Here is a 20104-nt window from a genome sequence, read left to right on the forward strand (position 1 = left end):
TCGGTAGAGCAAACTGCTTTTAGATGTTCCCCAGACATTTATGGCTTTGACGATCGGCTGCATTACTATGTCGGAAATTGGCACTGGTGGGGAAAAAAGGTCCTATTGCAATATTGGACAGTAGCAGAGAAGCCTGCCTATTGGCACTGGAGGAATCAGATCCATTTATTAGCAGCCCGAGAAGCGAAAGATACTAGAGTCACCCAGGAGGGGCAAGACCTATATGGCGATCTGGAACCCCTACCTCCAGGTCTTAAGTCCTCGAGGGCACAGCCTTATTCTCAATAGCATGAGATAAAGGGATTAAAGGCTCCTGCGCATCAGAAGGGAGGTGTGCTAAGACTCGACAGCTTCTGAACAAAGGGGGGGGAGGGGAGGTAAGAGGGGAAGGGGGGAATATTGGGGCTGAGGAGGATAGTAAGGAGGAGGAGGGGAGGAGAGGTGATGGGAGGAGGGGGTGGAGGGTAGGGGGATGGGGGGAGGGTTTTGAGGTTTGGGGGCATAGAGGTAATTTAGCTTAACAAAGCAAATTAGTGTTGTTATAGACAAAAATGTGATAACATGTATAGTATTACTACTACTACTACTACTACTAATTAGCATTTCTATAGCGCTGGAAGGACCAGTCTGGCACATGGTGACTCTATGTATTTAAAATAGTTGGACTGGGTGTCTCTCTTAGAGTGTGAATTACTATGTTGAAAGAAAGATGCCAAGGCCATGAGCAGGAGTACAATGCTGACACCCAGTATTAGTGGGGGGTTTATTTGATACATGGAGATGAGTTGCTCCGAGATAAATGTAATAAAATGGGGATATCCTACATTTAAAGGGGAGGGATTAGGGGAAGGGGATGAGGGTGGAGGAACGGGTTAAAAGGTGATGATGAAAGCAATATGATGTCTACATTTCAAGATTTTTGCAAAACTGTAACCTGTTGTAAATCACACTTGTTGTTTGTTCAGTGAATTCATCAATAAAAAATGTTGAAACATAAAGCTCCCTTTCAGGATTCTTACTATGAAATCACTAATACAGTGTTCCGGTTTTGTAAAGTGCTACCCCACAGGCGTGGCATCCTGGCTGGCACTGGCATTTTTCATGTGATGTCTATGTAAATTAAATCTTGTCTTTAGCATCTGGCATGTTTCTCCAATATAGCATCCTTTGTCACATTTTTTACACAGAATGGTATATACCACATTGGAAGGTGAGCATGTAAAGGATTCCTTTGTTGAATACTTTTCCTTTGTGAATGACTGTGGGGTCCTGTGAAATGTTTTGGCATAGCTTGGAGCTGGATATATTGCAAGGATATGTGCCATTCTCTTCTTTTTGAGTCTGTGTTGGGAGTTTACTTCAGATTAGCTTGTGTTTTAAGTTGGGTGGCTGTCGGAAAGCCAGCACTGGTGGGGATGGGAATATCTCTTTCAGTAATTCATCCTCCTGTAGTAGAGGCTGAAGATCTTTTATGATTTTTCTTAATTTTTCCAGCTCTGGGTTGTATGTCAGTCACTATAAGGGGATTTTGTCTTGTTTTGGGACTCTTGGTCACACTTCTCTAACACCCCCCCCCCCTTCCTGGATAGGAAGTTAGCATTTGTGGGGCTTCCCAGCTCTAAACGTTAAACTAAAGTCATATACTTGGGAGAGTCGGATACCAATGCATAAGTAGGGGGTTACTATTTTTCATCTGACCCAACTACTTCAGGGTCCATAGTCTGTTACTGGTGTGAAATTCCATCCCAGAAGGTAATAGAGCAATTCAATATTCCATTTGATCAGGCATTCTGTTTGTGGTGGACTATATTTGCTCTGTTTCATACAATTTCCTACTGAGATATAATAATAGGATGTGCCTCATCCTCTTCCCCTTGATTTAATACCGCTCCTGTTCCTGTCCCTGATGCATCAGTGTGTGAAATAAATTCCTGACTGAAGTAAAGACTGGCTCTTTACATAGGGCTTCTTTTGATTGGTTGAAGGCATGATCTGCCACTCTGTCCCATTCTAAGGATCGGGAGTTTCTTAGCAATACAGTGAGCTAAAAGAAAATCCTTCAGAAAATGGAAGAAGGCACCGACAAAGTAATAAACAGCGTAAGGAAATGTCAAGTCAAATGCAAAGCGCTGATAAGGAAGGCTAAGAGGGACTTAGGAGAAAAAAGATTGTGTTGGAGGCAAAAACACTTAGGGCCAGATGCACTAAATATAACGAGCCATTAACGAGCAAGTAGTAAACCCTGGCATGCACTAAAAGCCATTTTACGATGACAGTAGCAGCTAGCGAAAACGAAATGCAGATGAGCATATTGTGTAGAAACCCTATTGTAATGAGATGAACTAAGCTTTTCAGATTGCCTTAATGCTGGAAACTCTAACGAGAGGTCTGTACCTCTCGTTGGGGCTGCGCAGGATTGAAAACTGATGAAAAACCACTATAAAAGTCATTCTATGCATCAAGGAAATGGAATGCAAATGAGCTACTTGTTGTAGCTCACTTGCATTCTCTATTCCATCATAAAACAGTCGGCCAATTGGCCGCCCAAGCATGCACTGAGCAGCAAAGCGTTATGCTGGCTGCTCTGCGCATGAAGACGCCGCGCCGCTCACCCCCTCCCCCCGCAATAATAAAAACAAAAGTGCAGTTGAGGCCGGCCATCGAAAAAAGCTTTCCGTTTTCGGTTTCATTCACCTCCGCAATAATAAAAAAAACGTCTTTTTTGGCCGTGCTTCACTCAGCTGAGAGACCTGGAAGTCTCTGAGCCAAACTAACGACGACTTTAGTGCATCTGGCTCTTAGTAAAACTTTTCTTAGATATATTAAAAGCAGGAAGTCGGCAAAAGAATCGGTTGGACCACTAGATGACAGAGGACTAAAAGGGGTGATCAGGGAAGACAAAGCCGTAGCGGAGAGATTAAATGAATTCTTTGCTTCGATCTTCACCGAGGAAGATTTGGGTGAGATACCGGTGCCAGAAATGGTATTCGAAGCTGAGTCGGAGAAACTGAATGACTTCTCTGTAAACCTGGAGGATGTAATGGGGCTATTCTACAAACTGAAAAGTAGCAAATCTCCTGGACTGGATTGTATTCGTCCCAGAGTACTGATAGAACTGAAAAATGAACTTGCGGAGCTATTGCTAGTAATATGTAATTTATCCTTAAAATCTGGCGTGGTACGGGAAGATTGGAGGGTGGCCAATGTAACACCGATCTATTACATTTCTTTGAAGGGGTGAACAAACATGTGGATAATGGATATTGTGTATCTGGATTTTCAGAAGACGTTTGACAAAGTACCTCATGAAAGATTCCAGAGGAAATTGGAGAGTCATGGGATAGGAGGTAGTGTTCTATTGTGGATTAAAAACTGGTTAAAAGACAGAAACAGGGAGTGGAATTAAATGGTCAGTATTCTGAATGGAGAAGGGTAGTTAGTGGGGTTCCCCAGGGGTCTGAGCTGGGACTGCTGCTTTTTAACATATTAATAAATGACCTAGAGATGGGAGTAACTAGTGAGGTAATTAAATTTGCTGATGACACAAAGTTATTCAAAGTTGTTAAATCGCGGGAGGATTGTGAAAAATTACAAGAGGACCTTACGAGACTGGGAGATTGGGCGTCAAAATGGCAGATTACGTTGAATGTGAGCAAGTGCAAAGTGATGCATGTGGGAAAGAGGAACCTGAATTATAGCTACGTCATGCAAGGTTCCACGTTAGGAGTCACAGACCAAGAAAGGGATCTAAGTGGTGGTGTTGATGATACATTGAAACCTTCTGCTCAGTGTGCTGCTGCGGCTAAGAAAGCAAATAGAAAGTTAGGTGGTATTAGGAAAGAAATGGAAAACAAAAATGCGACCTCACCTCGAATATTGTGTTCAGTTCTAGTCGCTGCATCTGAAAAAAGATATAGTGGAATTTTAAAAGGTGCAGAGAAGGGCATGATAAAGGGGATGGGATGACTTCCCTATGAGGAAAGGCTAAAGTGGCTAGGGCTCTTTAGCTTGCAGAAAAGGCGGCTGAGGGGAGATAGAATAATGAGTGGAGTTGAACTGGTAGATGTGAAGCGTCTGTTAAGCTTTCCAAAAATACTAGGACTAGGCGGCGTGTGATCAAGCTACAAAGTAGTAAATTCAAAACGAATCTGAGAATTTTTCTTCATTCAACGTGTAATTAAACTCTGGAATTCGTTGCCGGAGAATGTGGTAAAGGAGGTTAGCGGAGTTTAAAAAAAGGTTTGGACGGCTTCCTAAAGGAAAAGTCCATAGACCGTCAAATTGACTGAGAAAATCCACTATTTCTGGGATAAGCAGTATCTAATGTTTAGTACTTTTTTGGGATCTTGCCAGGTATTTGTGACCTGGATTGGCCACTGTTGGAAAGAGGATGCTGGGCTTGGTGGATCGTTGGCCTGACCCAGTATGGCAATACTTATGTACTTCTGTACATAACGGCGGCTAACTCCGCAGAGTTAAGTATTACCTGAAGTTTATACCTATCGGGCCTAAATATGCTCTTAACTGCTTCTTAGTCTGAGGGGTCTTTATGTTCTGGATTGTTTCTACCTCTGAGGGCATAGGTTTTATCCAACCTCCCCCTACACAATGGCCTAGACACTGGACCTCTTTTTGACCCAGGGCACTCTTTTGGGTTGGTGGTGAGCCCCGCTTGTCTGTGGGATTCACAAAGAACTGCCAATTGTATAATGCTTGTCCCAGCTATTAGAAAAGATGATCACATCATCCAAATAAGACCAGGCATATCCTCGATGGGGTCTTCAGTATCTGATAATTTTCTGAAACGTAGCAGGTTCTCAGTAGAGCCCAAACATGGAAATACCCTGAAATGATACCAACCCTTTATGGGTAATATCAGCGGGATTTTTGTTTTAACTTCTAGAGGAATCTGCCAGTACCGTTTTGTAAGATTTGTTGTGGACAGAAAAGCTCCCTCAACTGTTTTACTAGCTCATCCCTCTGGAGCATGGGATAGGCATCAAATTGGGAGATGCTAAGTCAGATCAGCACATAAAATCTCACCCCCCCCCTCGGACTTCTGGCTGTGATGTACTACAAGGCTCTTCACTATACCCAACACTATTCAATATCATGATGGCACCACTTGGCATCAAACTAGAAGAGCTAGCACTGAAATCGCATATCTACGCAGAAGACAATATACATACCCTTTGTGGACAACCTAACCTGGAGAAGGGAACAGATAAGAAGGATTTATCCATGGAGCGGAGTGCACGGGAAGGGGTGTAGGGAAGGACGAGTGTGGAGAGATACTGGGGAGCAGCAGAGTGAGTACATTTATAGGTTAGTAGAAGAAGTTTGAACAGGATGCGAAAACGGATAGGGAGCCAGTGAAGGGTCTTGAGGAGAGGGGTAGTATGAGTAAAGCGACCCTGGCGGAAGATGAGACGGGCAGCAGAGTTTTGAACCGACTGGAGAGGGGAGAGGTGACTAAGTGGGAGGCCAGCAAGAAGCAGATTGCAGTAGTCTAAACGAGAGGTGACAAGGGTGTGGATGAGGGTTTTGGTAGAGTGCTCGGAAAGAAAGGGGCGGATTTTACGGATGTTGTAAAGAAAGAAAGTTCTTTACAAGATAGAATCGAGACTTTGATGTTATTTGCAGAAGGATTGATTTTCCCTTAAAGAAGAAACATTTTTTTCATGGTCTTGGTTTGGCTTTTTCTTTCTTCTTTTGTAGAATTGGATTGACTGAGATCTCTCAAGTGCAGGACTATTTTTTGGAGTTAGCCTACGCGGAGGTTTGAATATTCACGAATAAGGTGATATTTCTTTCCCTGGGACATGTTAGGATTTATAGACAGTAAATATCTATCTTTTAAGATAAAAGATTTTTTTCTTTTAACAGTTGTCTGTGTGATTCATCTGTTTGCCATCTTATTCCAGGGTTGGAATGATGGGAATGTATTGAGCACTTATTTTATATATAATTTAGCGAGGAGTATTTGTGTTTATAGCATTAGAGAGCAGAATTAGAATGGCTTTAATCAGCAAGTAATAAAATGATATGCCCTTACAAAAAGGGAGATATCAGTCTGTAACTTCCTTATACTCGGCTGCTGGGAGGTCTTAGTTCCTCCGGTACAGTTTCTGTGAGTCCTCGCTCCCCACCAAGTCTATTGTCCTTGAGTCCTGGGGCAGACAGGTATCTCCCCCCCTCCTCTTGCCCTTTTCTGGGATCTAACAGGGATCTGTTCTCCCCTCCAGGGGTTTCTTAGCAAACAATGTTCACAGTTCACTTTTTATATGCAAATGAGATGCAAATTTTTTTATTTTTTTTATTTTATTGCATTTGTACCCCACATTATCCCACCTTTTTGCAGGCTCAATGTGACTTACAGAGTAAGGTTATGATAAAGTCAGTACAGGATTTAAATGCAATTGATCATAAGCTGAGGTAAAAGAGGATTTGGATGGGCGGATGTTGGGTAGGTTGTGTGAGAAGTGTTTTAGGAGTGCTTGGGTGGTTTGGGGGATGATTTGTATCATTGAGGGTGACTTTTGTAAGCTTTGTTAAAGAGGTGTGTTTTCAGAGCTGTGCGGAAGCTGGTTAGATTGTTCATGGTTTTCAGGGCCTTGGGTAACGCATTCCAAAACTGTGTGCTTTTGTATGCAAAGGTCGTAGCATAAGCCTGTTTGTATTTCACTCCTTTGCAGCTGGGGAAATTCAGATTGAGGAATTTGCAGGCCGATCTTTTGGTGTTTCTGGGCGGTAGGTCCACTAGGTTTAGCATATAGAGTGGGGCGTCTGCGTGAATGATTTTGTGCACGGTTGTGCAGATCTTGAACTCAATACGTTCCTTGAGCGGAAGCCAATGTAGTTTCTCTCTTAGGGGCTTCGCACTTTCATATTTAGGTTTTCCAAAGATGAGTCTGGCTGCCATGTTTTGGGTTGTTTGGAGTTTTTTAATGGTCTGTTCTTTGCAGCCTGCGTACAGAGCGTTGCAGTAGTCCAAGTGGCTTATTACTAGTGACTGTACCAGGGTGCGAAAGACGTTTCTTGGGAAAAAAGGTTTAATTCTTTTGAGTTTTCACATCGATTGGAACATTTTTTTCGTTGTGTTCTTCACATGGGTATCGAGTGTGAGGTTTCGATCAATGGTGACTCCAAGAGTTTTCAGGTTTTCTGAGATAAGAAGTGTGCAGTGAGGTGTGGTTATAGTGGAGTAGTTGTTTGTGTTGTATTGGGAGGTGAGAACTAGGCATTGGATTTTTTCTGCGTTGAGCTTTAACCGGAATGAGTCCGCCCATGAGTGCATGATCTGGAAGCTCTGGTTGATCTCGTTGGTTATTTCGTTTAAGTCACTCTTAAACGGGATGTAGATTGTGACGTCATCGGCATATATGTAGGGGTTAAGGTTTTGATTGGCCAAGAGTTTGGCTAGTGGTATCCCGAGTTCAAAGTTCACTATCTGGGTATTCGTGGCTCGCTCCCGGTGTTGAAGGAGTGGTACTAAGGGAAATGCTGAAGTGTTGGTACCCCTTACCACCTCCCATGTAGCCTTCCCTGACCAAATACAACCACCTGCAGGAGGGTCCTAGTCCAGTCACCCTAAATATACAAGTGGACTGTGAAACTAACCTCGAACCCAGGTTTTCAGTCTATAAGTCTGTTGTCTTGGATACCTTTTGGGGCACTTCATCCAAACCTCCCCTTGATGGGGCATACACTCGTATTCTTCGACCAGTGGGTTCTCATGATTAGTTTGGCTACTCCCTACAGTGGGAAACATCCCACCAAATTGCCCACTAAGAGCATCAAAATCAATCTATCTGCACCAGGAATTACTTTCAAAGGAACTTGCAAAGTGGTCAAACCCATTATACCCATGGGAAAAAGGGAAGGGATTTTATTCTAGGTACTTCTGGTTGCAAAGAAAAGTTGAGAATAGTTTCCGTGGATATCCTACCCCACATGATTCAGGAACAAGATTGACTGTGCTCTCTGGATTTAAAGGACAGCTATTCCCACATACAGATACATCTCAGTCTTTGGAAATGTAAAAGTTTTGAGTAGGGAAACACTAGTACCAGTATTGTTTACTGCCGTTTGGCCTTGCATCAGCCTCCATAATTGTCACAAAATGCCTAGCAGAGCTCTTCAGCCCAAGGGGATTATCAACAGAGTTTGTTCTACCGGGGAGGGCGCATAGAGAGATTTAACAGAAAGAACTACTAGTATGGACTGAAGAGAGCATCATGGTTGAATGGTGGGGTATTTGTGTAAGGGAGTTTGAGAGAGAGATTGGAGGGGGGGGGGGGGGAGTGTATTGGGGAGAATGAATGTTTCAGAAAGGCTAGAGAGAATAGTCTAATGGTTAGTGCAGTGGCTTAAGAACCTGGGGAACTGGGTTTGATTTTCCACTGCAGCTGCTTGTGACTGGGCAAGTCACTTAACCATTGCCCCAGGTACAATAAAAAAATATTTGTATATAATATGTAAACCGCTTTGATTATAATCACAGAAAGGCAGTATAAAAAATCCCATCCCCTTTGCCACTTTCCCCAGGAACAGGTTTTGGTGGGGAGAGGCTGTGAAGTGTTATGGGGGTGCATATGAGGGGGTTTGAGAGAGAATTGTGGGGATGTGTGTGCTGAGGGAGAGAAGGCTGGGGAAATGTCCACCTTGGACAAGGGGGAGAGAAAAAGGTGTTGAATTTGTTGGAAGATGAAGATAGGAAGATCAAGCGTAGGGAGGCGCTCAAATTAAGCTGGTGAGTAAAACTACTGGGGGTGAGGGGGTTGAACCTGAGCCGGTGGAAAGTTGGAAGGATGTTATACCTGTGGCAGGTACCTTTTTTAAAGTATAGAATATATTTTATCTCCACTGCCAAAATGGTATTTGTAAATGTAACTTCATTTAAGCTGTTGAACTGCTTCAGTTTTTTCCCCTAACACCACCTTTTTATTTATTTGCTTTACATTCTCTTTGTAAACAATCTCAAAAAAGAAACACTACTTACGTAGTAAGCTTACAAAGCATAATATAGAAGAAAAATGGAAGGAAGAGGCACATAAAAGTAAAGCTACAGTAAATAGGTTACATCTCAATATCTAAATCGTAGGTTGCAAACATTATTGATGCCCCTATACACTAGGAGGTGTGACTTTTTGGCACCACAGTATGTGTACTGCTGTTTGAGTGCCTGTGACTTTTGGGTGCTGCTGTTTAGGCACACTCGGTCAACATACTGTAGTGCTCAGTATTCATGCCACAATGCAAGGTGCTCAGGTCCTTGAAGCAGAAGGGAGATAAGTGCTGCCCCAGATGGTGCCTGTGAGGGAGGGTTTTGCAAGGGCAGTAAAGATGTACATGCCATAAATGGCTCCTTCATGAGGCAGCTGGTCATCTATTAAAAGGAGAGGAGAAACTACTTAAGATCTAATCCCTACTGCAGTACTAAACCTGGGACAATAAGTAACGGTAGTAGCGTCTCTTTGCAATAGTGATTACAATCAAATATATCAATCAATGGAAGGATAGTAAAAAAAAAAATTACTGCTGCAGCCTTTAATTAAAGTGAATGACTAAAAATAAGGCAATGACTTTAATATGTTGCATGCCACATTGAGCCTGCCCATGGGTGGGAATATTGTGGGATATAAATGCTATAAATAAATAAATATCCATTAAGCTTTAAAAGTTGTTTGTTTTCATGGATTTTAATTAGCTTCCAATTGAGAGAGTTCAAGGAAGGCATACTTTCTATCCTGGAATTTCCTCTCTATGCGGTAGATAGTACAAAGCAGGATTTTTAGGATCCCAAATGGCGGTGTGCAAAAATCCTGCTTGAATTAATGGGGTATGAAGACTTATGAAATTAAAAGCTTTTTAGTTTCTTGCTGAATATTTCTATAATTGTTCTTTCATGTTGACTTTATGGAAATGTCTAACAGAATATAAAAAATTCATAAGAGCTAAAAGACATCTTCAAGGATGTATAGATTGCTGTTTGACACAAGAAGGCCAGTGCTGTTTTTATTTTGGGGGGGGGGGGGGGGGGGGGAGGTAAAGGTTTGACTTTTAATTAACTCTGTATATAATTAAGATTGTAAATGGGTTACCAGGCATATGGTTGGAGCAATTGTTAGATAGTGGCTGGGAGTTTAAAATAGTTCTTTCTTGTTATACTGTTTTATTCTTTATGGTATATGGTAAATAATTTCGTTGTGTGCATATTTGCTGATTTTGTTGTGCTCATGTGTTTTAATAAAACTGCTCCATGCTCCTGAGTTTGTAAGCTGCATAACCACTCAATGTGTCATTGCCCGACTATTTTAAGAAGGGACTTGTCTGTCCCTAAATTGTACTACCCCCTGACATAGCCCAGAAGTGGACGATACATGGCTATGTTGGACACTTTTAAATAAAATTTTAAATCTTTGATCTACTTTCTTCTATTTGCTGCTACTGCTTGTGGACCCTGTACTGCTGCTTTGGTAGTATGTTACATTCCTTTTTTTAATAATTTTGGATTTTATAAATTTTTTTTATTACGTTCATTGAGAACGGGTAGTCGTAAATTGCTTGTTCATTCTTTCCAAAGGAATAGGGAGCATGCAGTGAAGCTACTAAGCTATAAATTTAAAACACATCGGAGAAAAGATTTCTTCACCCAACGCGTAAACTTTGGAATTCATTGCCAGAAAATGGTAAAGGCAGTTAGCTTAGCAGTGTTAAAAACAGGTTTGGACAGTTTCTTACAGGAAAAGTCCATAAGCCATTATTAAGATAGACTTGGGAAAACCCACTGCTTATTCCTGGTATAAGCAACATAAAATTGTTTCTTTTGAGATCTTGCCAGGCACTTGGATTGGCCACTGTTCGAACCAAATACTGGGCTTGATGGACCTTTGGTCTGACCCAGTATGGCAATGCTTATGCTCTAGCTATAGTTTGTGGAACTACTCAAACATTTTTTGTGTGACCTTGTAATAAATTATTTCTTTAGATGGGCCACGACCTACTCAGAAAGAAATTCTTTCTCTGCGTGCATTCCTTCTGATGTTCATTAAACAGCTGGTGATGAAGGTGAGTAAAATGCTTTCCAGCACTGTATAATATACAACAGACTGCTACTTATAATGAAAAGTATCAGAAAAAGCATGTGTGTAGTTGAAAGCTTTGCTTTATCTGTTGATAGGCAGGATTGAATCAGGCACTCAAGTGGGCAACCCTTAAGCCCAGGGTTGTTCCAGTTTCTTAATTGCCGTGCCGAGGTGGATAGATCAGAAAGACATTGTTCAGTACTGCCTGCTCAGATACACCGACTAATTGAAGACTGGCCTAGGTAATAATGTGAAGTATAGAGCAAGGAACAAGTAGCTGCTTTATAGATGTTCTGTAATAGTGTATTTCAGGGGAGCTACAGTAGTAGCAGTGGCTCTGATTTATTGAGGATTGACTGTCTTAAGAGGATATCAGTCTGATCATAACAGAACTGAATATGAGATGCTAGTCATTTCTTTGTCATTGGAATACCAAATCTATTGAGATCAAAGATATGAAAAACTGTACAGACTTTCTGGTGGACTTTTTTTTTTAATTTTTTTTTTTTAAAGGTATCAAGCAAGAGCCAGTTTACAGTCCAGAGTATGGAGGGTCATATGAGTATTGTGTTTAGTATAGAAAGCAGGCAGTACTATTTGTTCAATGTGAAAAGTCGAGTGCTTTTCACAGTAACTTAACATTAATTTGGACTACTTTTTTGTACATGATTGGGCTGATGTTCACTTCTCCTAGAAAAAGATCTGTCTATGTCTGTCTTTCTATGTCTGTTCAGTGGTAAGGATTGCATTAGCTCGACTGGTGGTTTCACGTGAGGAGAAAGGATGACGTCAGGTGCCATGTCACTGTACAGGCTTCTGGATCGGAGTCTTCTCAGTAGGAAGGTCCCTGAATTGGGATACAGTGTGAAGCTGGAATTCAATCTTATCAAATGATAGTGCATTTAGATGCATTCTGATAGAGGATGTCTGGAGACCTAGCTGATGTAGATATAGCTATTAAAATATGATTCTATAGATATCAAAATGTGTTGAGGTAGTTAGAGCACGTTGGGCAGACTGGTTGGACCGTACAGGTCTTTATCTGCCGTTATTTAGTATGTTACTAAATAGAAAACCCCTTCCATTTGAGAGCATATTTTTATTGCATTATTTAGCCCGTCCTCCTAACAGCTCTCAGAATGGATTACAGAATTACATTCATAATATAATGATGATTAATCACTTTCAGCCTTCAATTTCAACTCATCAAATTGCTAGATTAAAAGAAGTAAGTTTTAACAACCTTACGAAATCCCAAAAGATCATTAATAGTTGTGTCAGAGGGAGGAACCTTGTACCACAACCAGGTCATAAAATAAGAGTAAGCTTGAGAGCCAGCACACTCTAACTGAAAAGATCTGGTAGGAGGTAAAAGAAACGCCTCTCACTCTGAGAGTGAAATAATCACATAGGAGTATAAATTGTCAGATTATCATAAACATATCTAGGTGCCATTCCATGAAATACTTTAAACACCAACACTAGCATTTTGAAAATGCAATGTTTTTAATTGGAAGCCAGTGCAAAGAAGGAAGAATAGGTGATATGTGATCTTGTAAACCTAAATTTTTCAAAAGTCAAAACAGCTGCATTTTGAACACACTGGAGTCTTTCTAAATACTTATTAGGTATGAAAGGTCATGTGATGTGCTGAACAGGGGATCTGCTTTTCTTGGGAACTCCTGATCTCACCCTCTTTAAACCCTCCAAATGTAGTGAAAATTGACTGGGAACTCTTCCCCTTAAGTATTCTTATCTCTTTCTATGGACAAATATTTCCATAAAGGCACCTCTTAAGATGACCACAAAATCTGAAAATAAAGAGCATGACCGAGTGAAGACTTCAGTACCTGAGGCGCTTAAAAATGTCAGAGGAGTCAGAGGACAGCGTTCCTCTGAATCTTGAACATATGAAGCACCTTACAGAGACTGGTGAGTGCCTTGAGCAGTAAATTTTTGAAGGTCTACAAGAAGATTTCAGTTCCTTATCACAGCGCATGATGGCCTTTGGCAATCAGGTTACCTGTATTGAGGAATGGGTCAGTGCTGTAGAGGATTGTATTGCTACATCTCAGACAAAAACCACGCTGAAAAAAATGCTCAACAGCTTGAGGACCTGGAGAATCGCTCATGCAGAAATCCATCCCACTACTAGTCAGCATCATGGAGGGAATAGTCTCGTAACAACTGATGGAATTCCTATCTCGCCACGACATCTACACCAATCGCAATCCAGATTTAAACCAAACTACAGCACAGAAACAGTACTCATAATTTGTGAATGAGATCAGAAGAGAAATGAGTACTGGCAATAAGGTAATAATTTTACAGTTTAACCTGTCTAGCGCCTTTGACGTGGTGGACCACAATCTACACTATCTTCTGGACAGTATTGGAATTGGAGGAGCAGTACTACATTGGCTAATGGGATTCTTCAGCCTCTGATCATATCAAGTCAAGTTCTCCAACATCCTGTCCCCCAGAATGCAGAGTACTCCAGGAGTCCCCTTTGTCACCAATCTTATTCAATGTTTTGATGTCGCCTTTGGGGATAAAGTTGGAATAGGAAGGATTTAAGCCATACATATATGCAGATAATGTAATACTGTATATCCCCTTCAAAGGGGACATCAAGGACATGATAGGGCAAATTTAATCAGGAATCAAAATAGAGAAATGGACCTCAACCTTTAGATTAAAATTAAACAAACTAAATATCTAGAAATCACAAGCCCACACTGCATGTCCTCACATAAAAGCTTCACAATTGGTCAAGCCACCTACCCACTAGAACAAAACCTAAAAGTTCTTGGAGTTACAATAGCTCAGCACCTAACAATTGATGACCAAATGTCGACAGTCACCAAACAGATTTTCAGAATGGAATGGGTAGGGCTGGACCTGCCAGCACTAAACCTTTAGAGAGTCCTGTTGCAGGGGATGGCTCCCAAAGAAGTAGTACTTAGGATTGGGAGGGATCCTTTGAGGAGAACTGAAGGCATCATGTTCTATCAGAGCCAACACTAGTTGGGACAACCTGAGAAGGAAGGACCAAATGTTAGTCTGTAGGGCAGTGTTGCATACTGGAGGTCTGGGATGCCTTTAGAGTCTTTTGAATCAAATTGATAGGACCTGACAGTACTGGTGTGGGGACTCACTACAAATTGTGTTTACTGTCCCAAACATTTATGAGTTTACCAGCAATAAATCTTTGGCAGAGGTTTGACTTGAGAATTGCTGCCAAAGTTAGTAGTAGTACTACTACTTTTTATAGTTGATAAAAGCTTTAAGTTAGATGCATTTTGGAATATGAATGCTGGATATTGCATGAAAAATAGTTTTGAAAAAAAAAATTGAAAATAATCGGGTAGATCTATGAGGATGTACACAGCGCCATAATGTATGGGACGTTGTACCCAAATGGGAAATGCTGTTGAGTAGTCTGATGATCCCCGGTGTCTTCAAAAAATAAAAAAAAAACTTCAAATAAAATGTCATAAAATGTATGAAGTAGATTGGAAGATATGAAGATTATGTGAGTTCTGGCCTGGTAAACTCATAAATGTTGGATGTTTGGGACAGTAGTTACACAATTCAGAGTCTTATGGACAGCTTTCCTCTTCCCTATGATGGAAAAAAAGGAATAAACAGATTCAACTTATTATCAGAGGAGTATCATGATAGTACTTCAAGGGGTCTGGTGTGCCCTAAGGGGCACACCCCTTTGGCCACACCCTGCAGCCATGCCTCAGGATGAGAATGCACTAATGTGTGGTCCGGGCACCTCTGCAATGACATTGACGCCCCACACATCCAGGTCTCTTTCCGACCCACAGTCTCTTCTGCACTCCTCACTGAAAACCCAGTTCCCCAATTTCCTCACAAAGTCCATATTTGTGTTGTGTGTATACATACATTTTGTAAAATTAAATGTAAGTTATATGGGGCTACTAATGAAAGAGGCATGAGCTAAATCTAAATAAGACTATGATGGCAGTAGTAAGATGTTATGAGAATGCAACAAGTTAGGGTGCTTTTTGGAATTTCAGTTATAACTGAAAAATCATTTCCCATTAGGGATATTTTATCAGGATTTTTGAGTTATAACTGGGAACCAGAAACCCAAGTAATAGTCACTTAGAGCTCTGACCTGATTAGTGTACATTAGTATCTCATATCCCCCTCCATCCAAATCATGCACTGTTCTCTGATTTCTGCACACCAAGTGCATATCTGTACCTTTTTGCTTTTGAATTTTAACTGCCAAACACTAGACTACTCTTTGGGGTTTTTTCTTTTTTCAGGTTAATTTTTTTTTCACTTCCTCTGAAATGTCCTCTTTGGTGTCAGACATTGTGACCTCATTAACAGCAAACAGTTTGCCAGTGAAAACTGGGAATTGTTGGCAGTACAACCTAAGTTTGGGAAAGCAGCCACTCTTTGGTGCTTGGTTATGGTTTGGATTTTGAATGCAAAAATGTTTATACAACCCTGCTGCAATGAATTGAGTTTTTTGAAACTAAACTTAGGATGTATTATATGACTCAATCTTTTAACTACTTTGGATGTTGGATTGTAGTTGGGTTGAATTTGATTTAAAATGAATATAGAAAGGACAAAATGTACTTTTTCCATTAAAGCTAGATGGACTTTGACAACATATATTATGATTGAATTGTAAACATTTAAAGGTGGATTTCTTTTTCTGTTTTACACCTATATAGCTAAATCTGATTGACTGAAATTATGATCAATATGCTAGTGTATGAAAGATCACAACAGCATGAGATAGGAAATTGCAAAGTATAAGTAATTCCCAGCCTGAGTTAGCCTCAGAATAAGTTGCAAGGATAAATGAATAGCGGTGCATGGGAATGAGAGGTTTTTGCAGGAATAAGTTGGGGGGGGGGGGGGGGGGGGTAGTGCTGCATAGCTTCGTGTAGGATTTGGGATGTCTTACTGTAGAGGTAAGTCACAAGAGTTGTTGGCCACCAGTGTCTGGTGATAGGATCTGAGATATAAGTAGTGCGGGGCACCTGAAGATAATAGAAGTGTTATATGAGAAAGTAGTATACTTTTTGTTGGTGTAAAGGGGCATGGATTTGATATACTGCATTTTTGTGGTACAACAAAGCAGTTTACATTATATGCAGGTACTTTCTCTGTCCCTAATGTGCCCACAATCTAAGTTTTGTACCTGGGGCAATGGAGGGTTAAGTCACTTGGCCAGGGTCCCAGGGAGCCACAGTGGGAATCCAACCCAGTTCCCCAATTTCTTAGCTCACTAACCATTAGAGGGAGTGCTGAATGCAGTGTGTAGAACTGAGAGGTCTGCTGAGTGGGGTGTCGGTGAATATTGGAAGTATATGGGGTTGAAAGGTCTTCCTTTATGGAAGTAAGTTATAGAGAATGTTGAGTAGCAGTGTGAGGGAGTTGAGGAGCCTATGGGAATAAATCCCATAATGCATAAAGTGTATTCACCGCTTGTGGTGTTGAGGAGCCTCTTTTTATGAGGGTAAGTTACAAGGAGTGCTGGATGGCAGTACCTGAGGCTAAAAAGTCCCAAAGGTTTACATAGTGAAAATCTAAAGCAAGACCACTGCAACAGTTAAACAAAATATCAAATTATTCAGGCTTTCAAATATTTAATACCCTTTTGTCTTCATTCTTTAGTTTTCTTGTTTTAAGTTCTTATTACTAGCAGCTTCATGCTATGTGAATTGAATCAGTGATGTGCAAACAAATTTTTGTTCTGATGTTTTGCCTATCATAGTTTTGTAATCCACCTACAAAGTTAACATACAGAATAAAAATGTATAAACTACAACATTCAACTATATAAAATCATTATATAATAAATCTAAAATGACACTACAAAGTGTTGCTAATTCTGTATTGCGGAATGGCTGACTTTCATGCGTTTCCTGTCTGTTTTTGTTTGCTTAATTATTTAGTTATTATTTTAGCAATTTATATGCCACATGATCTGTTCTCGGTGGCTTACAACTGTACAAGCAAAGTAAAGATTAAGAGGACAGAAAGCTCAGTAGTAGAACAGGTCAGATAAAATAGGTCAGCCAACTCATAATAAGGTATGGGTATGAAGTCAAGAATTAGTCTAAGTTGTGGGATGAGATTGGACATGTAGTTCTAGATATTTCAAGTTAATGATTAGTATTTTGGCTGTGTTTCTTATGTTATGTTGTCTCCTTTTTGCTTCATTTTCTTCCTCTGGTCTCTGTACATTTCCACCATAGTTTGGGCTAAATCTAATTTTCAGCTAAAGACAGCCTAAGAATATGAAAATTAATTCAATCTTTGATACAGTATTTACAAGAGGGATGTAAAAAATCCTTAATTTAATTTTTAAAAGAAAAACAATATAAATTGAATAACACAGTCCAGCAATACAATAGACTGTTTTCCCCATACAAAATTAGTTTGAGATAACTGGAAATGTTTTTTTCTTGCGGCACTGGAATTAGTAGTTTCTAATGAAAGAACTTCGAAGCAGCTGAAGATGGTATGGGCGATAGTAATGGTTAGACAGCATGCATGTTTGCCTTATCAAGATTGTTGATGCTTCTGATCTTGTTTTATATCTGTATTACTTTTTCTTTTACTGAAGGATTATGGTGTGAAAGAAGATGAGCTACAGGCTATTCTGAATTATCTACTCACTATTCATGAGGTAATGTGACCTTCAGTAGTAAGCATTATCTTTATAATTTTTTTCTGTACACTGCTTTTTAGCATAATGGTGAGCATGAAATATAGATAAAAATACACGTCTGTTTTAAGGTTTTGAAGTCAACAGAAAATGTTTGCATGTCTTACTGTTATTAATGTCCCTTACTTGCCACAAGGTGGCTCTGTGGTAAGAGGTAATCAGTTGGAAGTGCATGAGAGCAACGTTTTCAATTAATAGCCCATCGGTGATTTAGGTGCTATATGTACAGTGCAAGAACAGAGGACTGAATTTCATTAAGCTTTTTAAAGGAACTGCTGCATAAAGTGGGAAAACAGATGGTAAAAGCACCCAACAGAAAGTTGATTTTATGCTGTCTGGAGAGCAATATCTCCTGCTGCATTGTCCACATATTCATTCCTGCTGTTTGTGTTTGTACACGGTGGCAAAGAAAGTTAATTAAAGAGAAATACATAGGGAGTAGCTTGTGTGAGGCAGTAATTAAGATCTGATTGAACATTTATGGTAACTTAATATTTTTTTAATAACTTCATATTTTATCACCACAAGGGTATTCATACAGTTAAAAATTTTAAACATGTCCCTAGCTTTCCAATTTTCTCTGAGTCATATTCAGTAAAGATTTTTGCCATGGGCTGAGAATGGGGGGAAAAAAGTCCTTTTTGAATAAGGCCCTTTATTATGCTTGTCAGCTAAACTCCTTTGCAAACTACTTTCTGGAATTTCTCTGTCAACAAGCTGGATGAATTCGGTTCAGAAACTGATGACATCTGATGTCAAACACAAAAGGGCTATCTCAGAGCTCAGAAGAGCCTAAAAGATTTTTCTGAGCATACCTGTAGGGGACTTCTGTGCAGTTGCTATCTCCTATATTCCCTCAGCCTTTAGCCTGCCTTTGCCAGGCATGATTTGTGTTTGTTGATAGAAAGCATTGCACCCCCCTCTTCTAAAATAAACTCAATCTTAGGAACTTTTTATATCTCAAACCTGCTTTTCAGGCTAACTAGGTTACATTTTCTCTGTGGGTGCAAAATGGAAGCTCCAAACTCTCTCACTAGAGTTATTACTTCCTAGGAGTGGACCATCAGGTCCCCAACTGTTTCCACTGCACAAAGATTTCACCTTTCATTAGGGAAGTGTCCTATTGTTATCATATATGTGATGTTTGGTGAGGCATTCGATGAACCATTCTTGTGGGGTTTTCATTATATAGTTGGGACATTTGTCTAGCAGGCATTTTGCATGTGCATATTTTGTTAGTGCCTTAACTGTTTTTTTGTTTTTTGGGTGGTTCGAAGGAGGACCAGATTCTTTCTGCTATGTTGTGGGTGTTGTTGATTTCACATTCTTCTAACAGCCTGTGATGAATGCTTGCGGTATCATGAGGTTGGATATTGTCTTTATTTTTTGTTAGAAGTATTGTGTGAGCTTGTTTGCAGTAGGTGGTGTTTCAGTTGATGCTAACACTTCTTTTCAGTAGGTAGTGCATGAGTTTGAATATTTGTTTTCGTATCAATCTGTGCTTGGTTCGAGTATGTGTTGTAGTATTCAGTCTTGGTTTTTTTAATATTGCGTTCGTATGCTCTTATTGCTTTTTTCCATGTGTCTTTGATTCTGTTTTGTTTTTGGCCCATGTTCTTTGTAGTTTTCTGCATAGTTTTTTCATATGTAGTAGCTTGTCTCGGTTGTTTATTATTTCTTGTTTTTGTTTTAAGTGGCACTGTTTTGTTCAATGTGTTTTTGCAAGCTTCATCCCAATTTCATATGAAGTGGGTGTCATTTGGTTCTAGGTAACAATGTTCGTTCATCGCTGTTATCCAAAAGGTGTGGTTGCCCACCTTCCCTCTAGTTGTGTATGTGTGTTGTGTTCTTGGTTTTCTGTTCTTATTGTTCTCCCATTATAGTGTAAAAGTGAGTGCTCTGATCTGACCATAATATCGCTTCCCATTTGTTGTCTCCTTTGTTGTCGATTCTGGTATTGACTATTTCTGTGGTGGAATCTCTGTTGGGTGTTGAACCGGCATCAAATGTCTGTATGGCTGCTTCCTCTAGTTTAGATGTGGAAGGTGCCCCGGCGTCAAATGGTCCTTAACTACCTCAATGAGCCTGCATTGCAGGATCCCCAGCATCAATCATCTTCAGACCCAGCCCTGAGGACATGTGCTGATTCCACTGATTCCACGTTGTTCTTGTCAGCACCAAGTCTCTTTCAATGCATGGTTTCAAGAGTGTAGGGGGTCTGCAGCATTACTCGGTCCCCAGCAAACTCTGGCACCAGGAGGTCAATTCCCCCTCCACTTCAACGATG

General features: G+C 40.4%; 1 protein-coding gene across 1 annotated transcript in view; it reads left to right on the forward strand.

Moving 5' to 3' along the window:
- Positions 1 to 20104, forward strand: part of LRBA (LPS responsive beige-like anchor protein) — a 1257537-nt gene that overhangs the window by 126982 nt on the left and 1110451 nt on the right. Inside the window, 2 exon segments of the mRNA XM_030191657.1 lie at positions 10991 to 11070; positions 17716 to 17778. Of these exon segments, the coding sequence (XP_030047517.1) occupies positions 10991 to 11070; positions 17716 to 17778 (143 nt within the window).

Source organism: Microcaecilia unicolor, chromosome 2 (genome assembly GCF_901765095.1).
Source record: "Microcaecilia unicolor chromosome 2, aMicUni1.1, whole genome shotgun sequence".
NCBI lineage: Eukaryota > Metazoa > Chordata > Amphibia > Gymnophiona > Siphonopidae > Microcaecilia > Microcaecilia unicolor.